The sequence below is a fragment of the Diabrotica virgifera genome, chromosome 9, assembly GCF_917563875.1.
Source record: "Diabrotica virgifera virgifera chromosome 9, PGI_DIABVI_V3a".
Classification (NCBI taxonomy): domain Eukaryota; kingdom Metazoa; phylum Arthropoda; class Insecta; order Coleoptera; family Chrysomelidae; genus Diabrotica; species Diabrotica virgifera.
Genome location: NC_065451.1, coordinates 158,271,470 through 158,292,721, shown reverse-complemented (window position 1 = coordinate 158,292,721; position 21,252 = coordinate 158,271,470). Strand labels below are relative to the sequence as shown.

The 21,252-nt window shown below is 34.0% G+C and overlaps 1 protein-coding gene across 1 annotated transcript in view; it reads left to right on the top strand.

Annotated features, from left to right (window-relative positions):
• Window positions 1-21,252, top strand: part of LOC126891743 (putative uncharacterized protein DDB_G0282133) — a 97,866-nt gene that overhangs the window by 34,139 nt on the left and 42,475 nt on the right. Inside the window, exon 3 of the mRNA XM_050661016.1 lies at window positions 6,298-6,470. Coding sequence (XP_050516973.1) covers window positions 6,298-6,470 — 173 coding nt within the window. The remainder of the gene's footprint in view (window positions 1-6,297; window positions 6,471-21,252) is intronic.

Below are 21,252 nucleotides of genomic sequence, written 5' to 3'. Positions count from 1 at the left end.
TAAAAACTTATCACTAATTGCTATGCGGAGCAGGTATTCGATATGTTTACTGTTCAGAGATCCGAACTAGAATGTATTACAATATCTGTTATGTGTGTTAGTTTTTTTTTTATTAACTCCTAGTGGTAGGGGAGCCCAAGCGGGGATTTTTGCAGTTACTCGAGCGCGTCAGATTATCACATGGGGAGAAACCTTGTATCCTGTAAATGTACCCCTACCATATATTGGATCTTAATACAGGGAAGTTCGTTAAGGGCGGCCCGAAAAAGAAAATCTATCATTAGAAAAACTCAAAATCGTCAGATTAAGATATGGTGAGTTAAGTACGTGAAGAAAAGTGTATATTTCAAAAATCTGACGGTTTGAGCGGGGCGTAAGGAAATTGACGAGTCACAAAGTTTCACAAGAAAAAGCGAATATTTCGAGAAATAAACGTCAAATCGAAAAACTAAAAAATACGTGTTCAATATTTTTGAAAAATCTATCGAATGATACCAAACACGACCCCCACGGAGAGGGGTGGGGGTAAATTTAAAATTTTAAATAGGAACCCGCGTTATTTCGCGAAATGAACATCAAATCGAAAACTGCAAAATACATGTATTCAATATTTTTGAAAAATCTATCGAATGACACCAAACACGACGCCCCACGGAGGTGGGGTGGGGGGTTACTTTAAAATATTAAATAGGAGCCCCCATTTGTTATTGCAGATTTGGATTCCTTACCTAAAAAAGGTAACTTTTATTCGAGACATTTTTTCGAATTATGGATAGATGGCGCTAAAATCAGAAAAAACAATTATTGGAAATGGAAAATTAAATTTAAAAATGGAAAGTTCCCACCCAAATTGAAATTTTTATTGAACTTTTTTTGGTTTTAGGACCTAATCTTCACAACCCAATAGGTTCCCATAACGCTCGAGTAACTGCAAATTTAGCATACTTTCCTCCCCTACTATAGAGAGATCTGCAATCTGCCTATTATGCAATAAGCTTTTTTCTGACAATGAAGCTGATGATATGTAGAGTATCATTCCAATGAATAATCTCTTTTAAATATATCTAAACATAAATTAAACATTTTTTGTTTCGTTTATTAGCATTGAGAAGAACCCGTTTTGCCACGAAAATTTATAACATTTGGAAATCTATACATATAACTGAATACAATTTGGTACAAATACAACTTTTACAAATCTATACATATAAATACAATAACTGAATACAATTTGGATTGGTTGATAAAGACCTAAAAGTTGAGGAAATTAAAAGCGTCTTCTGGTATGGCCCAAGAAGTTATAAAAAATAGATCTTATTTCGGGATTATGGATGCACCCTAGCATAATAGAAAGATCATTTTGGTAAAATGGAAGTGTTGGAAAGAGCGTGCAGTACTGAAATGCATTGTAGATCTAATTATTGTCCATTTGTCTGCCCATTTAGTTCTTAAGTTTTGCTTACATATAGATAATGCGTCTTGTAGCGTTAATTCGGGGTCTTGTTTGCCATCAGTAATAGCTCTTTTTGCCAGTTTGTCAGCTGTTTCGTTTCCCGTTATGGAGGAATGCCCTTTGGCCCGTATGAAAAATGTATTTATCTGTTTATAATCTAAGGCTCTTAAGGTTGTCAAAATTTCCACGATTATTGAGTTATTGTATAGGGAGGTAACGGGGTTCACCAGAGCTGTAAAAAAGATTTCGAATCCAATATTATAGCTAAGTTTGATAAGTGTAGCAGTGAATTGTTTACCCAATCCAAAGCCTTAATATAGCAAATCTGCTGTAAAGATTTTAGAGTTTGGGTTTAGTTTAAACAACAAACTTCCGTTTGTGTTTTCCCTGTACACTGCACATCCTGTTCCAGTAGGGGATTTCGATCCATCTGTAAAAATTTGTGTACATTACCTTAGGTAGTTTTTATAATTCTATTTGCATAGATATGTTATTAATTGCTGGATTATCGTTATATACTGGAAAAATAAAATATTTGATTGTGTAAGGCATATATCAAATTTAGCCGTTGATTCAATAAAATTGTGTTTTGACTAGGAAAGTTTTGGGGTAGTTCTGATTTCTTTCATTATATATGGATTTTGGGCTGCTGAATCCGAATATGAGGTTTGTGGACAAAATTTCGTGACGGAACATTGAAAAAATCGCGAAAAAAGCGAAAAATTCTGCTTTTTCTCGCTTTTTTGCTTAAATCTCGAAAACTATTAACTTTTAGTAAATGATCTGTTAACATAAATTAACGTACTTAAAATTCTCTACAAATATCACTATTTACTTTTTTTTTTTTCAGACGAACCGCTCGGTCTAAAGTGCAAGTTGAAAATTGCGAATTTTGAATGGTCTCTGCAAAACCTACTTTATTTTTTATTAGAATGCTGTCATTTGATAAATTTCTCCTAGATTCTTATAAATACATAATACATTTCTACTACTTATAAATAAATAAGAATTATTTCCAATATTTCTTCTTTTTTTAATGACAGAATAAGATTAATTAAGCTGCTAATAGCGTGAGGTCGTAAAAATTACAATGATGTAAAAATGATTAACGCTTACTTGAAGAAAGTTGGAGGATAGGGAGCAAGTTCAAAGACGTTCTACTTCACCACCTTTTAATTTCAAAACTCAATGTTTTATGTGTGGTCTCGTCATAACACTTGAGTTTATAGAACAGCAAAGTAAAAAGACAACCTGCCGCAATATGGTGTATCAGGTTCGAGTTTTAAAATTTAAAGAAACTGTTATAAAACGAGCAAAAGAACGTGATGATCAGTATGGCAAAGCCATAATCAAACGCCTTTTGCCTGTCTCAGACTTAGTAGCCTCTGATTGCCGGTATCATAGTCTATGCATGAGAAGACTGTACAATCGCCCAATCACTCAAAAAAAGATTAAAAAATCGGGTCCATTTGCCGATGATCTTGAAAGAGCAATGCAAGATGTTTACAATTATTTAGAGAATAGGGATGGGGAGTGCCAATTTTTGCTCGATGAGTTGATCGACCAAATCAAGGGTAAATATCGTCCTGACAAAAAAACAGCCAAAGCTCATCTACTTAAAAAATACGGAAGCGATATAATTATTACCATGTCCCGAAACAAGAAGTCAGTCGTTTGTTTCAAAGACACAGGTTACAAAATCTTGAACGACGCTTGGTACCAACAAGCGTTAAAAAATGAAAATGAGGAAAGACTACGGATTGTTCAGACGGCTGCTGCCATTACTGTTGAGGATGTCCGGAGCCAGGTTTATGAGACATAGGAATACCCCCCACCGGATAAGTTTTTAGAAGGAAATGAAGAACTAATTCCTGAAACACTACGTACATTTATGGAAAAAGTTGTACTTCATAAAAAACGTGGGGAGTATGATAACTGGAAGAAGAAAAGCAACGCGCTTGCTCATAGTCTTGTAGCGGCGGTAAGACCCAGATCATTCGTCTCACCAGTCCTTGTAGGGTTGGCCGTGTTGCTCTACAAAAAGTACGGATCAAGAAAATTGGTTGATGTAGTTTCCTCTTTGGGGTTTTGTTGATCCTATAAAGAAGCTATTTGTCTGAAAAATCAGCAATCGCAGGCGATCCGCAGAAAATTGACCAGCCGTGCTTTACTTTACACAGGAGGTGTAAGATAACGCTGATTTTAAAGTACATACAATCGACGGATACAACACTTTTCACGTCATGGGTGGCATTTCTTGTATTGCACCAAAACATGCAGTAGCACCTAACCAATCCATTCCTTGGTTAAAAACGAAACTCACGCCTGAGATTTATGCAAGTCAGGGAGCTGTTCAACTAATTCATTTTGAAAGGACAAAACCTCAAGGTTTATCATAAATCAAGATAATAGATACGAAGGGAATGTTCACACCAACTGAAACTGTGACTCCATCTGTGCCTGATATTCCGTGGCTCTATGGGAAAAGTAGAGATATTCCCGGCCTCTTAGGATGGAATGGATTCATGGAAGCTGTCACAAGAAACATGCCATATGAACTAACATTTATTGTTTACCAGCTATTTATCAACGCTCCTCCAAGTGATTATGATAACAATATTTACAGAATTGTTGAACGGAGTAGAGAAAACTAAATCCTTGAAGCAAGTTACATGTCTGGTGACATTTGACCAACCCCTCTACCTCAAGGCAAGAGACATCCTTGTTAGTCGTCCCGATGATCCTGATCTGTCAAATGTTGTTATAAGGCTCGATGGATTTCACTATTGATGTCCTTCATGGGGGCAATTGGTTACATTATGCAAGGTGGTGGATTGGCTGAACTTTTCAATACCATATATGAAAAAATTATGTCTGGTCACGCTTACACAAGGGCAATATGAGCTCATATGTTGGCTCACAGAACTCTGCCCAAAACAGTGATCAAGTCAATCCCTATCATCAACAATGGTGGATCAATTAGAGGAGATCTTGTTCAACTTAGACAGAACAGTTATTCTTTCTAATGATGTAAAAATATTGTAAAATATGTGCCAGAAGAATTTAAATTCAAGCTTCAACCGTTTGCAGAACGTGGCCCCCTGTCTGGCCTGTTGTGATACTGAATTTGTACAATTTCGACTTTTTTTTCTTTTTAATTACGTGTGCAGAAAATTAGCAGAAATGTATCAAATGACAGCATTCTAATAAAAAATAAAGTTTTGGAATGTAAAAAGTGGGTTTTATAGAGACCGTTGAAAATTAGCAAAAGTAAATACTGATATTTGTAGAGAATTTTATGTACTTTAATTTTTGTTAACACGCCATTTACTAAAAGTTAATAGTTTTCGAGATTTAAGCAAAAAAGCGGGAAAAAGCAGGAATTTTTAGCTTTTTTCATGATTTTTTCAATGTTCCGTCACGAAATTTTGTCCGCAAACCTCAGATTCGAATTCAGCAGCCCAAAATCCATATAAAATGAAAGAAATTAAAACTACCCCAAAAATTTCCCACTAGGGTGCTCGTAGAGTACAGATTCACTGAATCACGTGAAGAACGGCAAACCATAATCATCATGTAGTTCGATGTTTGAGACTGTTGCAAATGCATCAGCTAGAGGTGGACAGTTTCTGTTGTGCCAGTATTTATTAGTGTAGCTATATGTAGTTAAAATGCCCAAGTTTTTAATAAGGTTGTTGTGTATAAATCGTTTTTGTTTAACGACGAATTTTTCAGCTAGGAACTGTCGTCGAAGTTGCATGGGGGGTTCGCTACACTCTGCAAGGAGAACAGCTGTGGGAGTGGATTTAAATGCACCAAGAACAATGCGTATGGCCTTGAACTGTACCCTATCTATTTGTAAAAGTCTGGAATTAGTGGCTGATCCATACAAAAAAACAACCATAATCTAGGATAGATCGAGTGTACGCTCGGTAGGAAATCAAGTTAATGTTAGGGTTAGCGCCTGAATGATATCTGTTAATTGCTCTTAGGATATTTAGGCTTTCTCACTTTTCTTAATGCATCTTGATATGTGATCAGACCAGGTCAGTTTGCAATCAAATGTGATACCCAGATATGTGTATGTTTTGCAAGCAGGTATAGGTAGCGTAATTTTCTTTATATTGAATACAGGGTGAGTCAAAACGCAAGTACATTATTTTCTCAGTAATTTTAAACGCGAATAAACGGATTATCAATCTGTAATCAAAGTTGGCTATAATTTTTGTTATTAACTTTTATTGCTATCTATTACTATAACGGATCTACGGAGCTTTACCCCACGAATCAATCACCCTGTATGGATAAATCGATTTTTTTAACTTCAAACTATTTTAAAAATGTGACTATAATTTTAAAGTACGTTAATAAATCGATATCTACAAATTGATGGTGGCTCAGTGGCATTAGACTGCAGATCGTGAGGTTCCGAGTTCGAACCCGGCTGTTGCGTATCTTTTTTTAATAAATAATTAAAAGTTGATATAATTAAAATTCATATTTTATAAGTTAATTATTATATAATATAAATATTATATACACCATCTTAAACAACCGTGGTATTATAAAAGTACTTTTTTATACTAGTGTAATTTTTGGAATTATAATTATTCTAACAATTAATACACCTACTAAAAATTCATATTTTATAAGTTAATTATTCTTTCGAAACATGTTGTGTCCTATATATAACAAAACCGTGGTATTATAAAAAGTACTTTTATGTTATAGTGTAATTTTTGGAATTTTAAGCATTTTATATCTTCAAATTATTTTATATTCTCTCCTATAAATAATAAAAACGTTTTATTATAAAAAAAGTTCTTTATTATTTATTGTTTCAGAGCCATAATTTGACTATAAGACCGTCGGCTTTGTTCAGACTTCCGAGGGTAATGTCAATACCAGAGAAAATAAAATTTTTACAATATTTGAGTACCGGACTGGATGATAGGAATTCTCATCGAATTTACCAAAGATTCAAAGCTTTGTTTCGAGAAAAAGTCAAATTAGGAAGGTAAACCATCTCTCATTACTACATTCTCTCATTACTACCAACAAGGATATTTAGGTAAAAAATTTTCATTTTCTATTAATACAGACTAGACTGACTATCTATTATAGTGTTTGTCACTCTGAGATATGTACTCTGTACGGCTTCCTGTATACGGTAATGTTTTTAAAGTGAGAAGAAAAGGAACCGTGTTGCCACATAATCGGTACGGACACCAGAGGTGGCTTTTAAATACAAGAATTTAACCCGGTCCGCTTCACTAGACGCTTCGTCCTCCTCCTCTATCTTTTCTCCTTCGTAAGGATGTAGTGGCGTCATGTAAGTCGTTTGACTATTTCTGTCCAATTCTCTCTCTCCTGCGCGTGTTGTTTTGCTTCGGAGAATGAGTAACCAGTCATGTCCTTTATTTGGTCCGACCATCGTAATGGAGATCTTCCTCTGGATCTTCTGCCCTCTACGGTGCCTTCAACTATCATTCGTTCCATGCCTTCTCTTCTACTTATATGTCCAAAATATCTCAGTATATTTTGGTCGATAGTTGTGGTGAGTCTAGTTTTTATGTTAAGTTCGGCTAATATTGAATTACTTGTGCGATGTGCGGTCCATGGTATGCGCAACATTCTCCGGTAGACCTACATTTCAAATGCCATTATACGTTTTGAATCTGCTTTTTTGATGGTCCAAGTCTCTGAAGCGTTGGTGGTGATAGGAAATATGAACACTAGAACAAGGCGTAATTTTATGTTTTTTGTAATGTCAGTATTCTTCCACATTTTTGTGAGTTTGGCTGTTGCCGATCTGGCCATTATGACGCGTCTACGGACCTCGTCTTCGCATCCTCCACTGTTAGTAATAACGGAGCCTAAGTAATAAAATTGTCTGACCACTTCGTAACCTGCCAAGTTTCTTATCTCCGTTTGGTTGTTTTTGATTCTATCGATGATCATTACTTTGGTTTTCTGTATATCTATTTTTAAACCATATTCCGTACTCACCGTTCTTAGCCTATTCATAATTTCTTCCAGTTCTTCTGGTGAAGACGCCAATATAATAGTTTCATCAGCATAACGTAGGTTTTTATTTTTCTTCCTCCTATAGTTGCTCCACCTTACCATTCCTCAAAAACTTGACGCATTTATTTATTTAGCGTATGGCTCTATCACAGTTTTTGTATAAAAATAAAGATCACAATGCATTAAAAAATAATAATAATTAATTTTTATAAACGAAAATTTAGTTGATAAATATATTGAATCGATTCATTGGTCGCCATTAAAAAATCGGACCAATTGCCACTGTACGATCTGATGGGGCATTCCTCCACCAAATGCTTAACCGTTTGTCTTTCAGCACCGCAATCGCAATTTGGAGAAGGTATTTTTCCCCATCTAAAAAGTGAGTCAGAGCACCTACCACAGTTGGTTCTAATTCTATTTAGTGTAGCCCAGATCCGTCTTGGTTGATTGAAGCCCTCTGGCTTGCTTGTAATACATGGCATATTTCGGATGTCAGGTGGAGCATTCTTCTCCCAATCTTCTTGCCAACGGTCGGTTATTTCGAAATTCCTTTCAATTAGTATCCTTGCAGAATCCAGAGGGTTTTTTCTTGAACGAAGCCTACTTATGTCTCTGTCGTTAATATCAACGTGAGAGCGGAGCACAGGATCGGCATTAATTTTTCTATACTCCCTGACAAGAGCATGTTCTCGACGGATTTGTGAGGGGGCTATGTGGCTTAGTGCTGGTAGCCAATACGTTGGCGTGGCCTTGATTGTACCTGATATAATACGTAAAGTCTGGTTTAGTTGGGCATCAACACGTTTGGTGTGTGGGCTGTTGAGCCATACCGGTGCACAATACTCTGCAACGGGATACACGAGTCCCAGTGCTGTCGACCTAAGTGTATTCGCTGAGGAACCCCATGTGGTACCGCATAACTTTTGTATAATATTGTTTCGTGTTCTAAGTTTGGCCGTCGTCTTTATAAGATGTTCTTTATAACTTGACGCATAATGTGTTCACTATCGAAGTTTTTCGAAACCACATTATTAATTCTTACATTTGTTCATGTGTTCAGGTGTTATTTACATAAAGTTCTTGTAATAAATATATTAGATGTTCTGGCGTCCCCATTTCTCTAAGTATATGCCACATTTTATCCCATTTTACATTATCGAAGGCCTTGGAGTAATCAACAAAGCACAAATATGTTTCTATGTTAAACTCTCTAGATTTTTCGATAATTTGACGAATATTAAGAATGTGTTCTCTTGTTCCTCTATCTGGGACGAATCCGCATTGTTCTTGTGGAATTTACGGTAAGAGAATTGATTTTAATCTTTCATTGATGATTGTTAGAAGTATTTTGCTCGCGTGAGATATCAACGCCACTGTACGGTAATTACTACAATATGTCGGAGAACCTTTTTTATATATGGGAATAAACGTGAGTTTACCCCAGTCATTTGGCTACTTTTCGGTATTACAGATCTCATTGCAAATTGTAAGCATTACTTCCGTCCCTAATTCTCCCATTTCTTTGAGTATTTCAGCTGTTATTCCATCTTCTCCTTGTGCTTTTCTACATTTTAGCTTTTTTATTGCCGACTCAATTTCTGATTTCAATATTTGAGGTTCTTTTTCATAACTTCTTTTCTCCGTATTATGGTCTGGGTCGTTGTTAGAGAATAGTATTTCACAATATTGTTTCCACACCGCTGCGATGCCGTCTGGGTTTATTATGGTATTTCCACTATTATCTTTGATGATCTGTGACGCGTCTTGACGTCACTGGATTGTATGTTTACATTCTACACCAATTGTATATATAATTTTGGATTAGACATTATAAACGTCAGTAGAAAATACAGTTATGTGACGTTATAAATGTTTTTGATCGTTTGAACTATTCATAGAAAACTTGTACTTTTACAAAATAGTTTTATTTTTAATAGTAAACCTTCTTTCCTTTCCTTCAAAAACTGTATCAAACTGCAATCTCAACAAACTGGTATATTTTATTACAATGACATACGATAAATGTCATTAGAATATAAATATTTTTCCCTTATTCCCCGACGACGATCTGGCTAAATACCCAAGTAGGTGGATAAACTAAAGAAGAAGAAGAAGAATATACGTAAATATAACCATAAACTGAACCACATAGTCAAACTCTGTGACGTCACGAGTAGTTTGAACTATTTTAAGATAAAAAGTTATTATGAGTTTTAGGTCTGGATCCCGCTTATGAAAAAAAAGTTGATTAATAGCAAGCTGAAAATTTGTTAATAGCTTAAGGGTGTCTAGTCGGATAAACTTTGATATATGGGAACACTGGAACAGGGGCAGTTTTAATTGTGGAACAGGTTAAAACTTTGGAACGGTCAGACCACGAAAACGGCCCATTTATTTTGTCCGACAAAACAGACTTAAACGAACAGAGATTAAACTCTCATGCAAAAATCAGACTGCTATTTATCACCTGTCATAATTTCTGTCATTTGACATATTCTACATGTTCCGCTCATTAAAACGCCCATTTGGTGATAAACAGCAGTCTGATTTTTGCATGAGAGTTTAACCTCGAGTTTAATCTCTGTTCGGAGAGTTTAAGTCTGTTCTGTCGGACAAAATAAATGTGCCGTTTTCGTGGTCTGACCGTTCCAAATTTTTAACCTGTTCCACAATTAAAACTTAGCCTGTTCCAGTGTTCCCATATATCAAAGTTTGTCCGACTAGACACCCTTAAGCTATTAACAAATTTTCAGCTTGCTATTAATCAACTTTTTTTTCATACGCGGGATCCAGACCTATTTTTAAAGCGTGAAATTTTGGAAATATCATTTTTATGCAAAACTGAACATTATTATGTAATAAAAAAAATGTGCAAGTTCCCTATTGTACAGTCAGCCAGGACCCATCCAGGGTTGTAGCGCTACGTGATGATCATGATAAAGATTGATTCGCACCACTCATCAGGCCCATGATTGATCCCATCTAAAAAAAAAACGAAAAATAAAGTTTTTGATGGTGAGGGAAGGAGGAAGGGACTGGTGGGTTAAAATTACGCTTAGTCTTATTTTTATCACATACAAGTTAAAAATGAAAATAATAAAATTTTGGTAGTGAGGGAGGGTACCTACCTTTTAATTTTTTATCCCGTCCATTAGGGATGGCGGTTTTTGACAAAACACCGGTTTTCGGTTATACCGGTTTTTTTTTGCTTACGGTTTAACCTGGCGATAAAAACCGGCCAGAAAGAACCGGTTTTTCCAAAAACCGGTTTTCGGTTTTTTTAATCCAATAGGTTACAATGTTTTACATTTACAATGCACTTTAGTTTGCGATTCTTCACTCGACTCGATACTCGATATCAATATGATCAAAATTAGTACTATCGAAAGAACATCAATAATAAAACACAAATTTTAATAAAACCATTTTATTCTAATAATTATTATATTTATTTATTATTTTATTATTATTATTATTATTATATATTTATTGATTATTATTAAATATAATATAGCGTAAGATTAATATATACATATTGCAATAATATACAAAATATACAATTTAACCCAACCATTTCAACTTATAAAAAATTTCCCAGACTCTTTCAAAAAAAATAATATCAACATAAATATTTTACTTAAAAATAAATTGGATAATGCAATTTATCTTTTATTTTTACTACCATCAATAAAAATTTATCATATATTTCTTTTAACACTTTTGTATATTTGTATAATAGGTACATTTTAACTCATTTAATACTTCCTGTATGGGTGTATCGTTTTGAAAACGTAGGGAAATCCTTGGAGAATTGTATTCGTAATCGGTAATTCGATATTCATAGTCAGAACATTATTTTTGGTAATCAGAAAAAGTCATTCACTCACTTTCAATGTCAAGAGTCAAGTGTGAAAAATAGATGATGTTTGCGTCTACTTGAACCAGATCACTTCTTATGTAAATATTATGATCAAAAATACCTTTTCAACGAAATATTATAATCAAACTTAATTGTTTCTGGCTGATGTGAGTTTGCACTTTCAGTTTGCTTCTGTATTTATAAAAGAAAATTTGAATTATGGCTTGTTTATTATGAAATTATGTTTGGAATAATTACTTGAATTTATTTTGAATAATAATTATGATTGGAATCCAAAATAATACCTAACTTAATCCTAATCACCGTAAAAACCTAATAACCGGTTTTTACTTTAAAAAGGAAAAACCGGTTATAACCAGGATAAAAAACAAACGGTTAAACCGGTTATTCCGAAGTAAAAAAACCGGTTTTACGTTAAAACCGGTAGGTTGTTCCCATCCCTACCGTCCATAAGTGGAAAGTTTGATGCGCCACTGTCGACGCATGTGTCACTAAAAAGTGACGGCACAGTGTTCATACGATTTCTTTTAGGTTCTACTATTTAAGTTATAGGCTCTTATCATGTCTACAATCATTAGCAAACTATACCGGCTCTTAGTATATACACTCAGCGGCAAAAAATTCCGTCACCCAAAACTTTTGATTAAGTTTTGACAATCTATAACTTTATTATTTGTACTCCGATTTTCAAGATACTTGCATCAGTTTGTAGGTACATGTATTGATGTCGTTTGTTATTATTCCGGTAACAAAAATTTCTGTGGAAAAATTGGAGGGCTGATTTTGTTTCATACTCCTTTTGTACTATCCTGGAGGGATCATTAAGGTTTTGTTTTTTGAATTATCCGAATATCTCTTTTTTGTAAGAGCTGTAAATAAAAACACTACTTTAAAGGTTTATTTAAGGCTGTTCCTCACGATTCTGAGCATAGCTAAATTCCAATGTAAAAGTTTAAACAAAATAACGCAAAAACTATGGCAGATATTGAGATAATTCTTTTTTTATATGAAAGGTATTAAAAAGTTCTAGTGCACTATTTGCTTATCAATTATTAAATTGTTTAAACAATATGTTTTTTAACTTTTTTGCTTAAAATTAACGTAAAAAAATTTAAATTTAAATACGGCACTAGAGAATTTTTCCCACTTTCCGAATCTGTTTTTGTTTTTAACATAAAGGGTAACACAAAGCAGCTATTTGCTTGTTTAAACTTTTTTAAAAATCTCAAAGTTTTGCTAAAAGGTATCTCTCTCGGCCGTCATTCTGTCCTTGTTGTCGATATCCAGCCTGCGGCCAACCAGCAGGTAAAGGAACCCTGTCGGTAGGATTATCAATAATGTTATTACAGGTACAAAAACGAATTAGTGCTTATGAATGGACAAAGATTATTTAGACTTTTGACAAAATTTTTATTATAACTTTTATTTCAAAACACCCTCTAAAGAAACATTACACAATTCTATATTTATAAATGTAATTTCATTTTATCGATCTTGCTCATTACTAAATTAGTTAATAATTACTAAATAATTAGTAATTTTGTCAATTTTGACAAATTTGGCCAAAAACCAAAAAAATTACCTACTAAAATCACTAGCCAGTTATGTCTCGAGTTTAGCGAACCGACATACAAATAAAATTTGAGAGTTGTACTATGAATTTTTAATTTTTTTTCTAATGTTCTGTTAACCGTCTTTTCGATTATCCGTCATACCCTTGGTCCGGTGCCCTGACGGATAATCGAGGTTCCACTATATTATCATGTATAATATGATATTCATAATCCGTTTAGAACGTCTTTCGACGTTATCCGATCCCATTTTTCATTCAATTCGGCTGTTCCATTGATCTTCTCTAAGTTCTTTGGATTTGAAGCTCATTGAGTTTCTTATTCTTTTCATCCATGTTCTCTTAGGTATTTCTCTCTTCTGTATTCCTGTAGGTGACAATGTAATTACTTGTTTCGGGAGTCTACTGTTTTTCATTCGTTGGACATTTCCGAACCATTTGAGCTGCTTTCGTTGTCTGTCATCCATGACTGTACCTTGTATTCTCATGCGTGCTCTAATTTCTTCATTTCTTATCCTCTCCCGTTTCGAAATTACGGCACTACAGCCCAAATTGAGCCCTGGCCTCCTTTATTTTTTGCCTCCACCCTTGCCTGTCTGTGGCTGCTCTTCTCCATACACGGACTCCTAAAAGGACTTGTGCGTCGCTGTTTACTATGTCTTCCCAGCGCTTTCTTGGCTTTCCAACCGGTCTCTTTCCCAGCATTCTAGCATTCTGTGCTCTTTTTGGTCGCCTATCCTCTCCCATTCTTGTCACATATCCGGCCCATTGCAATCTTTGTATTCTAATGAAGTCTGACAGGGGTGTTTCCTTATAAAGTTGAGAAAGCTCGTTGTTGTATCTACTTCTGAAGATTTCATTTTCCCTCACAGGTCCTAGTGTCCTCCTCAGTACTTTCCTTTCGAATGTGTCGAGCTTGTTTTTGGATGTTTCTTTCAGGACCCAGGTTTCACTTCCATAGCATGTTATTGGTCGAATTAAGGTTTTATAGATTCTCATCCTTGTATTTCGGTGGACACTTTTAGACCGAAATATATGGGAGAGGGCAAAATAAGCTCTGTTTGCCTGCGTTATTCTCTTCCGTATTTCTCCATCTTCTGATCCGTCGGCATATATTCAATTTCTACTCCCAGGTATGTAAACTTTTCAACCGTTTCAATGTCATCTTCATGTATAATGTTTTGTGGGATTAAATTTCTTCTCATCTGAGTCATTATTTTTGTTTTTTCTGTGTTAATTTCCAGACGTTAGCGAAGTACTTAGCGTTCGTCTTATTACATCCATTTCCGCGGCTTCTGTCTTTCTTATATTTCTCTCTGTTAATCGCCTCATTTCACAATCGTATAAAAGCATGCTTTTTACCAGTTTCATAGATATTAAATTATATCTTTTCTGTTATTTTCTTGTTCCAGAGAAAGGCATCCTATAGCTTTTTTTTCCTTTTCTTTGTTTTGTACAATGAGGAAATTTATGCCGCTTTCCATTAGCTGGGAACGGGGTATCCATTTATACACATATTAACAATCTTTGTAATCAGTCGAATTAGTTTTTTGGTGCCACATATAAGGAGTTCAGTTCGTCGTCTATTGATTCAATGTAATCACCTTGCTTAGCAGTTTTCTGTTTCCGTGAGAACATATTTTTCATATGTTTTCATTCTGGTGGGATGTAGAGTAACATTATGTTGTTTTATATGCCATTAGATTAGAGTGAAAACTTAGTCTTTAACATATATTTAATATATTATATTCAATTTTACATTTTCCATATCTTTAACTATCAGTTCATGTTTGTTATTGATTTCATGTATATTTCATGTTCCTAAATTCATTGTCCGTTTCAATTCGCCCAGCAGTTATGTAGGCAGAGATTTCAAATTAATTTTAATCATAATTATTATAGGCTATGCTTCATAGACATAATTTTGGGAGCATGTCAGCTGGAACCTGAAAGGAATGTGTGTATTCTACGGCAGAACCCATAGTAGAAGAATCTACAGTCGAAGAAGACTCTGGAGCTATCCATAAACATAAAAACCACAAAGCGCAGGAACCAACACTGTATCTGCAGAATGTTTGAAAAATAGAGGAGACACACATGCCTTTCGTAAGCTGATTTGCCAAACTGGAAAGAAGATCAATTACCAACCTCCTGGAAGGAGAGTGTTATCATTCCGATACACAAAAAGGTGATAAATGATGAGATGGATTGCACAAACTATAGAGGTATATATAGTTTGTGCTATACCTCTAGGCAGTTAATGGATAAATACTGGGAATGTATCAAGACACTACACCAGCTTTTTATAGATTTTAAGCAGGCATATGATAGTAGTATACGAGTGGAACTGTGGAATGCCATGGTAGAACTAGGAATACCAAAGAAATTGATAAATATCACAAAAGCATATATATGTAGACGGAGTTATGAGTGCTGTAAGAATTAAAGGAAAATAGTCGACATTCTTTACAATCAACAGTAGTCTCAAACAGGGAGATACCTTATCCTCATTTCCCTTCAGTATCGCTTTGGAGCGTATTGTGAGGAAACGAGCACAGAAACACTCCTCGCATTATATTACATTATCCTCACATTATATACCTATAACAAAAGTGCTTCGCATTATACTAGCTTTCACCGATTAGGCGATTATATAGATATAGTAGTAGGAAATACAACGATCAGTGTCAAGGAAGACTTTATTAGACTGAGAAATTCCGCAAAACAATCCGAGGAATAAATGAGGATAAAACAAAATATATAGCTACAACATGAACGGGGCAGCGAGACAGAATAGGGCAAAACGTTACAATGCACCAGAACAACTTTGAAATGAAAGGGTTCATCAGTTTAAACATTTGGGAGCTACGATCACATCTGATAATAACATTACTCATAAACAATGATTAACAACAAAATACAAAGTGCCAATCGTTGTTGGTTTGCGTTACAAAAAAATATTGAAATTAGATTATGTATCCAGTTGTACGAAAATAAGCATCTACCATTCTGTCATAAGACCTAAATGACGAATGCCTGTGAAACATGGACAATAACAAAACTTAAAAATCGCAAAAAGAAGAATTCTTAGAGGAATATATGTAGCAGTTAAGGATGGCACCAGAGAACTTTAGACAGTGAGAACCAACCAGGAATTGAAAGAATTATATAACCAACCAGATCCTATATAGTTAAAATAATAAAGTCACAAAGACTTATATGTCTAGGATATGTCAAGAGGCAAGAGTATCGTGTCGCCACATTCTCAACATTTCACAAAAATGTATTACATTTCCAAGCCTTAATCAACGTTTAAAATAAGACAGCCAATTTGTCCTTAAAAAAATGACCTAAAAACACAAGAAAATATAAGATATTATATTTAAAAAAACCCAACTCAGCAATACCGTGACCTAAAAATATCATGCTGTACGCTGTACCTATCTAATTTTGTTTTATTTAAAAATTTGAAATCTAAATTAATGTTGTTCTCGAAAATATAACTTTGCACGTTTCTACAATAATTTACAATGTACATTCTAATTACCTACCCATAATCCCACTGAAGAAAAGAATGACCACAAGTTAATCGTTTTATTGTTTAGCTTCTTAACTGCCACCCAGGGGGTGTCCTGTTTGTCTATCGGCTCGATAACAGGTGAACAGAATTTTTGATCTGGGCTTTCTGCACGTAAACGTTTACGTGTAGAAAGAATTTTTTGAGAGAGAGGATATTCACCGTTATGTTTTAGAAGGAATGGCCTTTATTTCAAACGCACTAAAATTAACAAATCAAAACAAAATTAATAACAAAACAATTCAATAGCGGGAATGTCCACCTCTTGTAGTTACGACTGCTTGCAATCTGTTTAGCATCGAATAAAGATGTGTTATCCTTGCTTGGGGAATACCCCGATATTCCACAACCAGGGCCATAACTGTACCAAATTTTCTGGAGGCCTAGGATAACGGCGAGTAGCTTTTTTTAATTCATCCCATAAATGCTCAATAGGATTGAGATCTGGGCTGCATACGAGACATTCTAATCTTATCAATTCAACCTCTATTTTATGAGTCAATCAGTGTTTTTATTTACAAACAAGCTGAAAATGCGAGCATTATCATAACGAAAACTTTGTTTATTTACGTATTTTAATTCATAATATGGAAAATTGCTATTGTAAAAAGTTGTTTAGAATTAAAAATTATGTTTTAATGTGCAATTATATCATTCTAATTTAAATGTTGTGAACTATAAAGGTACTTTACTCTTGATCGAAATTCATATTTTTTATATACCTCGTATAAAATTAATAAAATTTGATATATTATGGTTGCATCATAAATCTTAGACCATGAAGAGCTTTTTATGAAGAATAACTTTTCTTCGTCAAATTAAAAATAAAAGAATAAATGAAAATGTTGTTGGTATCCATAATTTGAGAAAAATCTTCAAATATTTTTTCCATTAGAAGGATGTAATTGCACATATCAAACCATAATTTTTTATTCCAACCAACATTTCATATAGTCGGTTCGCTAAACTCAGACACAACTGGCTAGTGATTTTAGTCAGTAATTTTACCAATTTAGGAAAAAAAATAATTACTAAATAGTTAATAATTACTAAATAATTAGTAGTAAAGAGGTGTTCCGATATTTAATTCGTTATCGGGTAATATCGAACTAAATTGGTGAAAAATTGTAGTGAAAGTGGTATTTAACGGGTAAGGTAGACTCAGAATTATTATTGGTTGTAAAAGAAACTGTTCTACGACGAATAACGTGATTTTTTAACAGTGGGACCAGTGGGTAGAGGTTAGTTATCCGCAAGGTTGAATTGTAACTAACTTCTGGCGCTAGCTGTGCGAAGCGGTGTAGGCAACCAGTAATTCACACCGAACCCAGTGACGTGGGAACTAGTAAGTACAAATTGTGAGAGTACTTTCTAAAGATTAGGCATCCAGTATTACAGTAGCATACGTTTTAAATTGAATTTAGCTTTATATTTTGATAAACTCCATTAATGTTGAAACTAATTATCAATAATTAAAAGAACGAAAGTTAACAAAAACTGTTAAAATTTGTAAATATTGGTAGACCTGTAGAGGTGGGAACGAATAATTTTAAAAGTTACAAAATAACTACAATAAGAATTGATATAATTAATTATTAAAAATAGAATAATATTTTTTTTTAATTACTAAAAATACACAGAAATTGCTACACTGTGAGAAACGGCAATTTTTTAAAGGGTCGACCTGGATACCAGTTTCTATCGCGGTATACCTAATCAAAATGTATGATTCCGATGACTCAACTACAGCAGATGAATCAGGAAAAAGAAAAGCTACAGATGTCTTGGATGCTTTTCAACAATCTAAAAAAACCACCAGATCTCCAAAGAAAGATGACGGTTCCAACAAAGAAATGCTAACGCAAATTATGTCTATGTTAAAAAATCTTAAAGAGGACAAAGAAGAAATAAGAAAACAACAAAAAGAACAAGATAAGAAAATGAAGGAGATTTCCGAGGAACTAAAAGAACTCAAAAAAGAACAGATTGAAAATAAAAACGAAATATCAGCAATGAAGAATAATAATGAAAAAATGTTAAAAGAAATTAATAATTTGCAGAAAGAAATAATGAGTTGCAACGAGAGAATTCAATACCTTGAAAGCGACAAAAGAAGGAAAAATATAGTTATACAAGGCATCCCGATAACTACAAATAATCCAAAGGTATTAAGAGATTCAGTAAAAAATTTTATCGACAAGGAAATGGGTATAGAAGTAAAAATAAATGAAGCAAGGAAATTGGGAGATAAAATATACTTAGTCGAACTGGATAGCAAATACGAAAAGATGAAAATAATGAAAAACATACATAAACTCAAAGAACTGCCGAACCGCATATACATAAATGATGATCTAACAAAACGTGAAAGAGAAATACAATCCAAAATTAGAGCAACTGCTAAAGAAGAGAAGACCAAAGGGAAAATTGCTAAGGTGGGATATCAAAAGTTAATTTTGGATAATGAAGTATGGAAATGGAACAGAGAAAGAGAAAAGTTGGAAAGAGTAAATTATAACCGCTCAAAAAACTAATAAGCAATAACGGACAGAACAATACTATAAAGACGACACGGCAAAGAAAAAGGAGACAAGAGGGAAACGACGAAACAAAAAAGAAAACAATAAAATCAAACGAAGTAATACGTATGGCGACATGGAATATAAGAGGAAGTCACAAAGAAGGAAAATTAAAACAAATGGTACTTGAACTTAAAAGATACAGTTTTCAGATTGTCGCATTACAAGAAACAAAGCAATTAGGGCAATACAGTCAGGAAATAGAAGATTACTTATTCTTTAATAGTGGAGGGCAAAATAGAATGCTGGGTACAGGCTTTTTAATACATAAAAACTTTAGAGCATCAATTGTCGAATTCAGAGCAATATCCGATAGACTGAGTGTTCTTAGAGTAAAGGGAAAATTCCAAAAAATTTCATTTGTAAATATTCATGCACCTTCGGAAGAAAAAGAAATAGAGGTAAAGGAAGAGTTTTATAACCTACTGGACCAAGTATATGAAACCATCCCCAAATATGATCTCAAAATAGTCCTTGGAGATACCAATGCCAAAATAGGTAGAGAGGACATATTTAAGCCTACTATAGGAAAATACAGCTTGCATCCAACAACGAATCACAATGGACACATGCTCATCGACTTTGCAAGAGAAAAAAACCTTTTAATAAAAAGTACCTACTTCCAGAGAAAGCAAATACACAAGGGCACTTGGAGATCGCCGGACGGCCAAACGGTAAACCAAATAGACCATGTTTTAATAGAGAAGGATGTAGAAAAAAGCATAATGCATATACGTACATATAGAGGGCCAGATATAGATTCAGACCACTTTTTAGTGGGAATAAAAATGAAACAAATAATACCTATAAATAGAAACAGAAACAGAGAAAAACGCATTATGAACAAGCTAGTCAGGTTACAAACAGAAGAAGAAAAAAAGGTATACCAGTTGACACTTAACAAGAAACTGGAACTTATTACAGAAAATGACAATGTAGAACAAACATGGGACTTAATTAAAAATACTTTAAAAGCCGTAGCAGATGATACTGACAAGCCAATCAAGAAACAACAAAAGGCATGGTTCGACGATGAATGCAAACTAGAAATAGAGAAACGGAACAAGCTACGATTAGAAAGTCTAAGACTGAAATCAAAAACAGCGGAAGCACTTTACATAGAGCAAAGAAGAAAAACCAGCGCAATTTTACGAAATAAAAAGAGAAAATTTTACGAAGATAAGTTGAAAGACATTGAAGAGAATTACAAAAATAATCTTATTAGAAATTTATATCAAGGCATTAAAAATCAAAAAAGAGAATATAAACCACAGCCCATTTATTACAAAGATAAAGAAGGAAAAATGATATTTGATGACCAAGAAATATTAAAACGATGGAAACAATATTTTGATGAATTGTTAAACGGGGAGTACACAAATAATCACAATGAAGAAGACACAGATCATGGAAATGAAGAACACATAAATCACGATAATGAAGGATACACAGACGCCATAATGAGTATGCAAAGAGACAGTACGGAAGATATAGCACCATCCCCAAATGAAGTTGAAATTATTATTAAGAATCTAAAAAACTATAAATGTCCTGGAAGTGATTCTATAACAGCGGAAATGTTAAAATATGGAGGAGCGCAGCTGACAGACAAAATACACAAATTACTAAAAAACATATGGGAAAAGGAAGAACTACCAATGGAGTGGAAGCAAGCAGTGATATGTCCTCTTTATAAAAAGGGGGACAAAGCAGAATGTCAAAATTATAGGGGCGTGGCACTATTAAATGTAATATATAAGATATTAGCAGTCCACATCAAAAACAAGCTAGCAAGAAGTCTTAACAATAGCATAGGTGAATACCAGTGTGGCTTTAGAAAAGGAAGAAGTACTATAGACAACATCTTTACTTTAAGAGAAATACAAGCTGAGAGCTATGAATATAATAAACCAACAATGGCACTCTTCTTAGATTTTAAGCAAGCTTTTGATAGAATAAAAAGAAAAGAAATATATAAAGCGTTAAAAAATCTAGAAGTTTCACCAAAAATAATAAGAATGATAAAGCTTACACTTACGAAAACAGAAAATAAAGTAAAAGTTAATAACAAACTAACAGAAAATTTCGAAGTGAAAGAAGGAGTACGACAAGGGGATCCGTTGTCATCCCTGCTATTTAATGTAGTATTGGAAATGATAATAA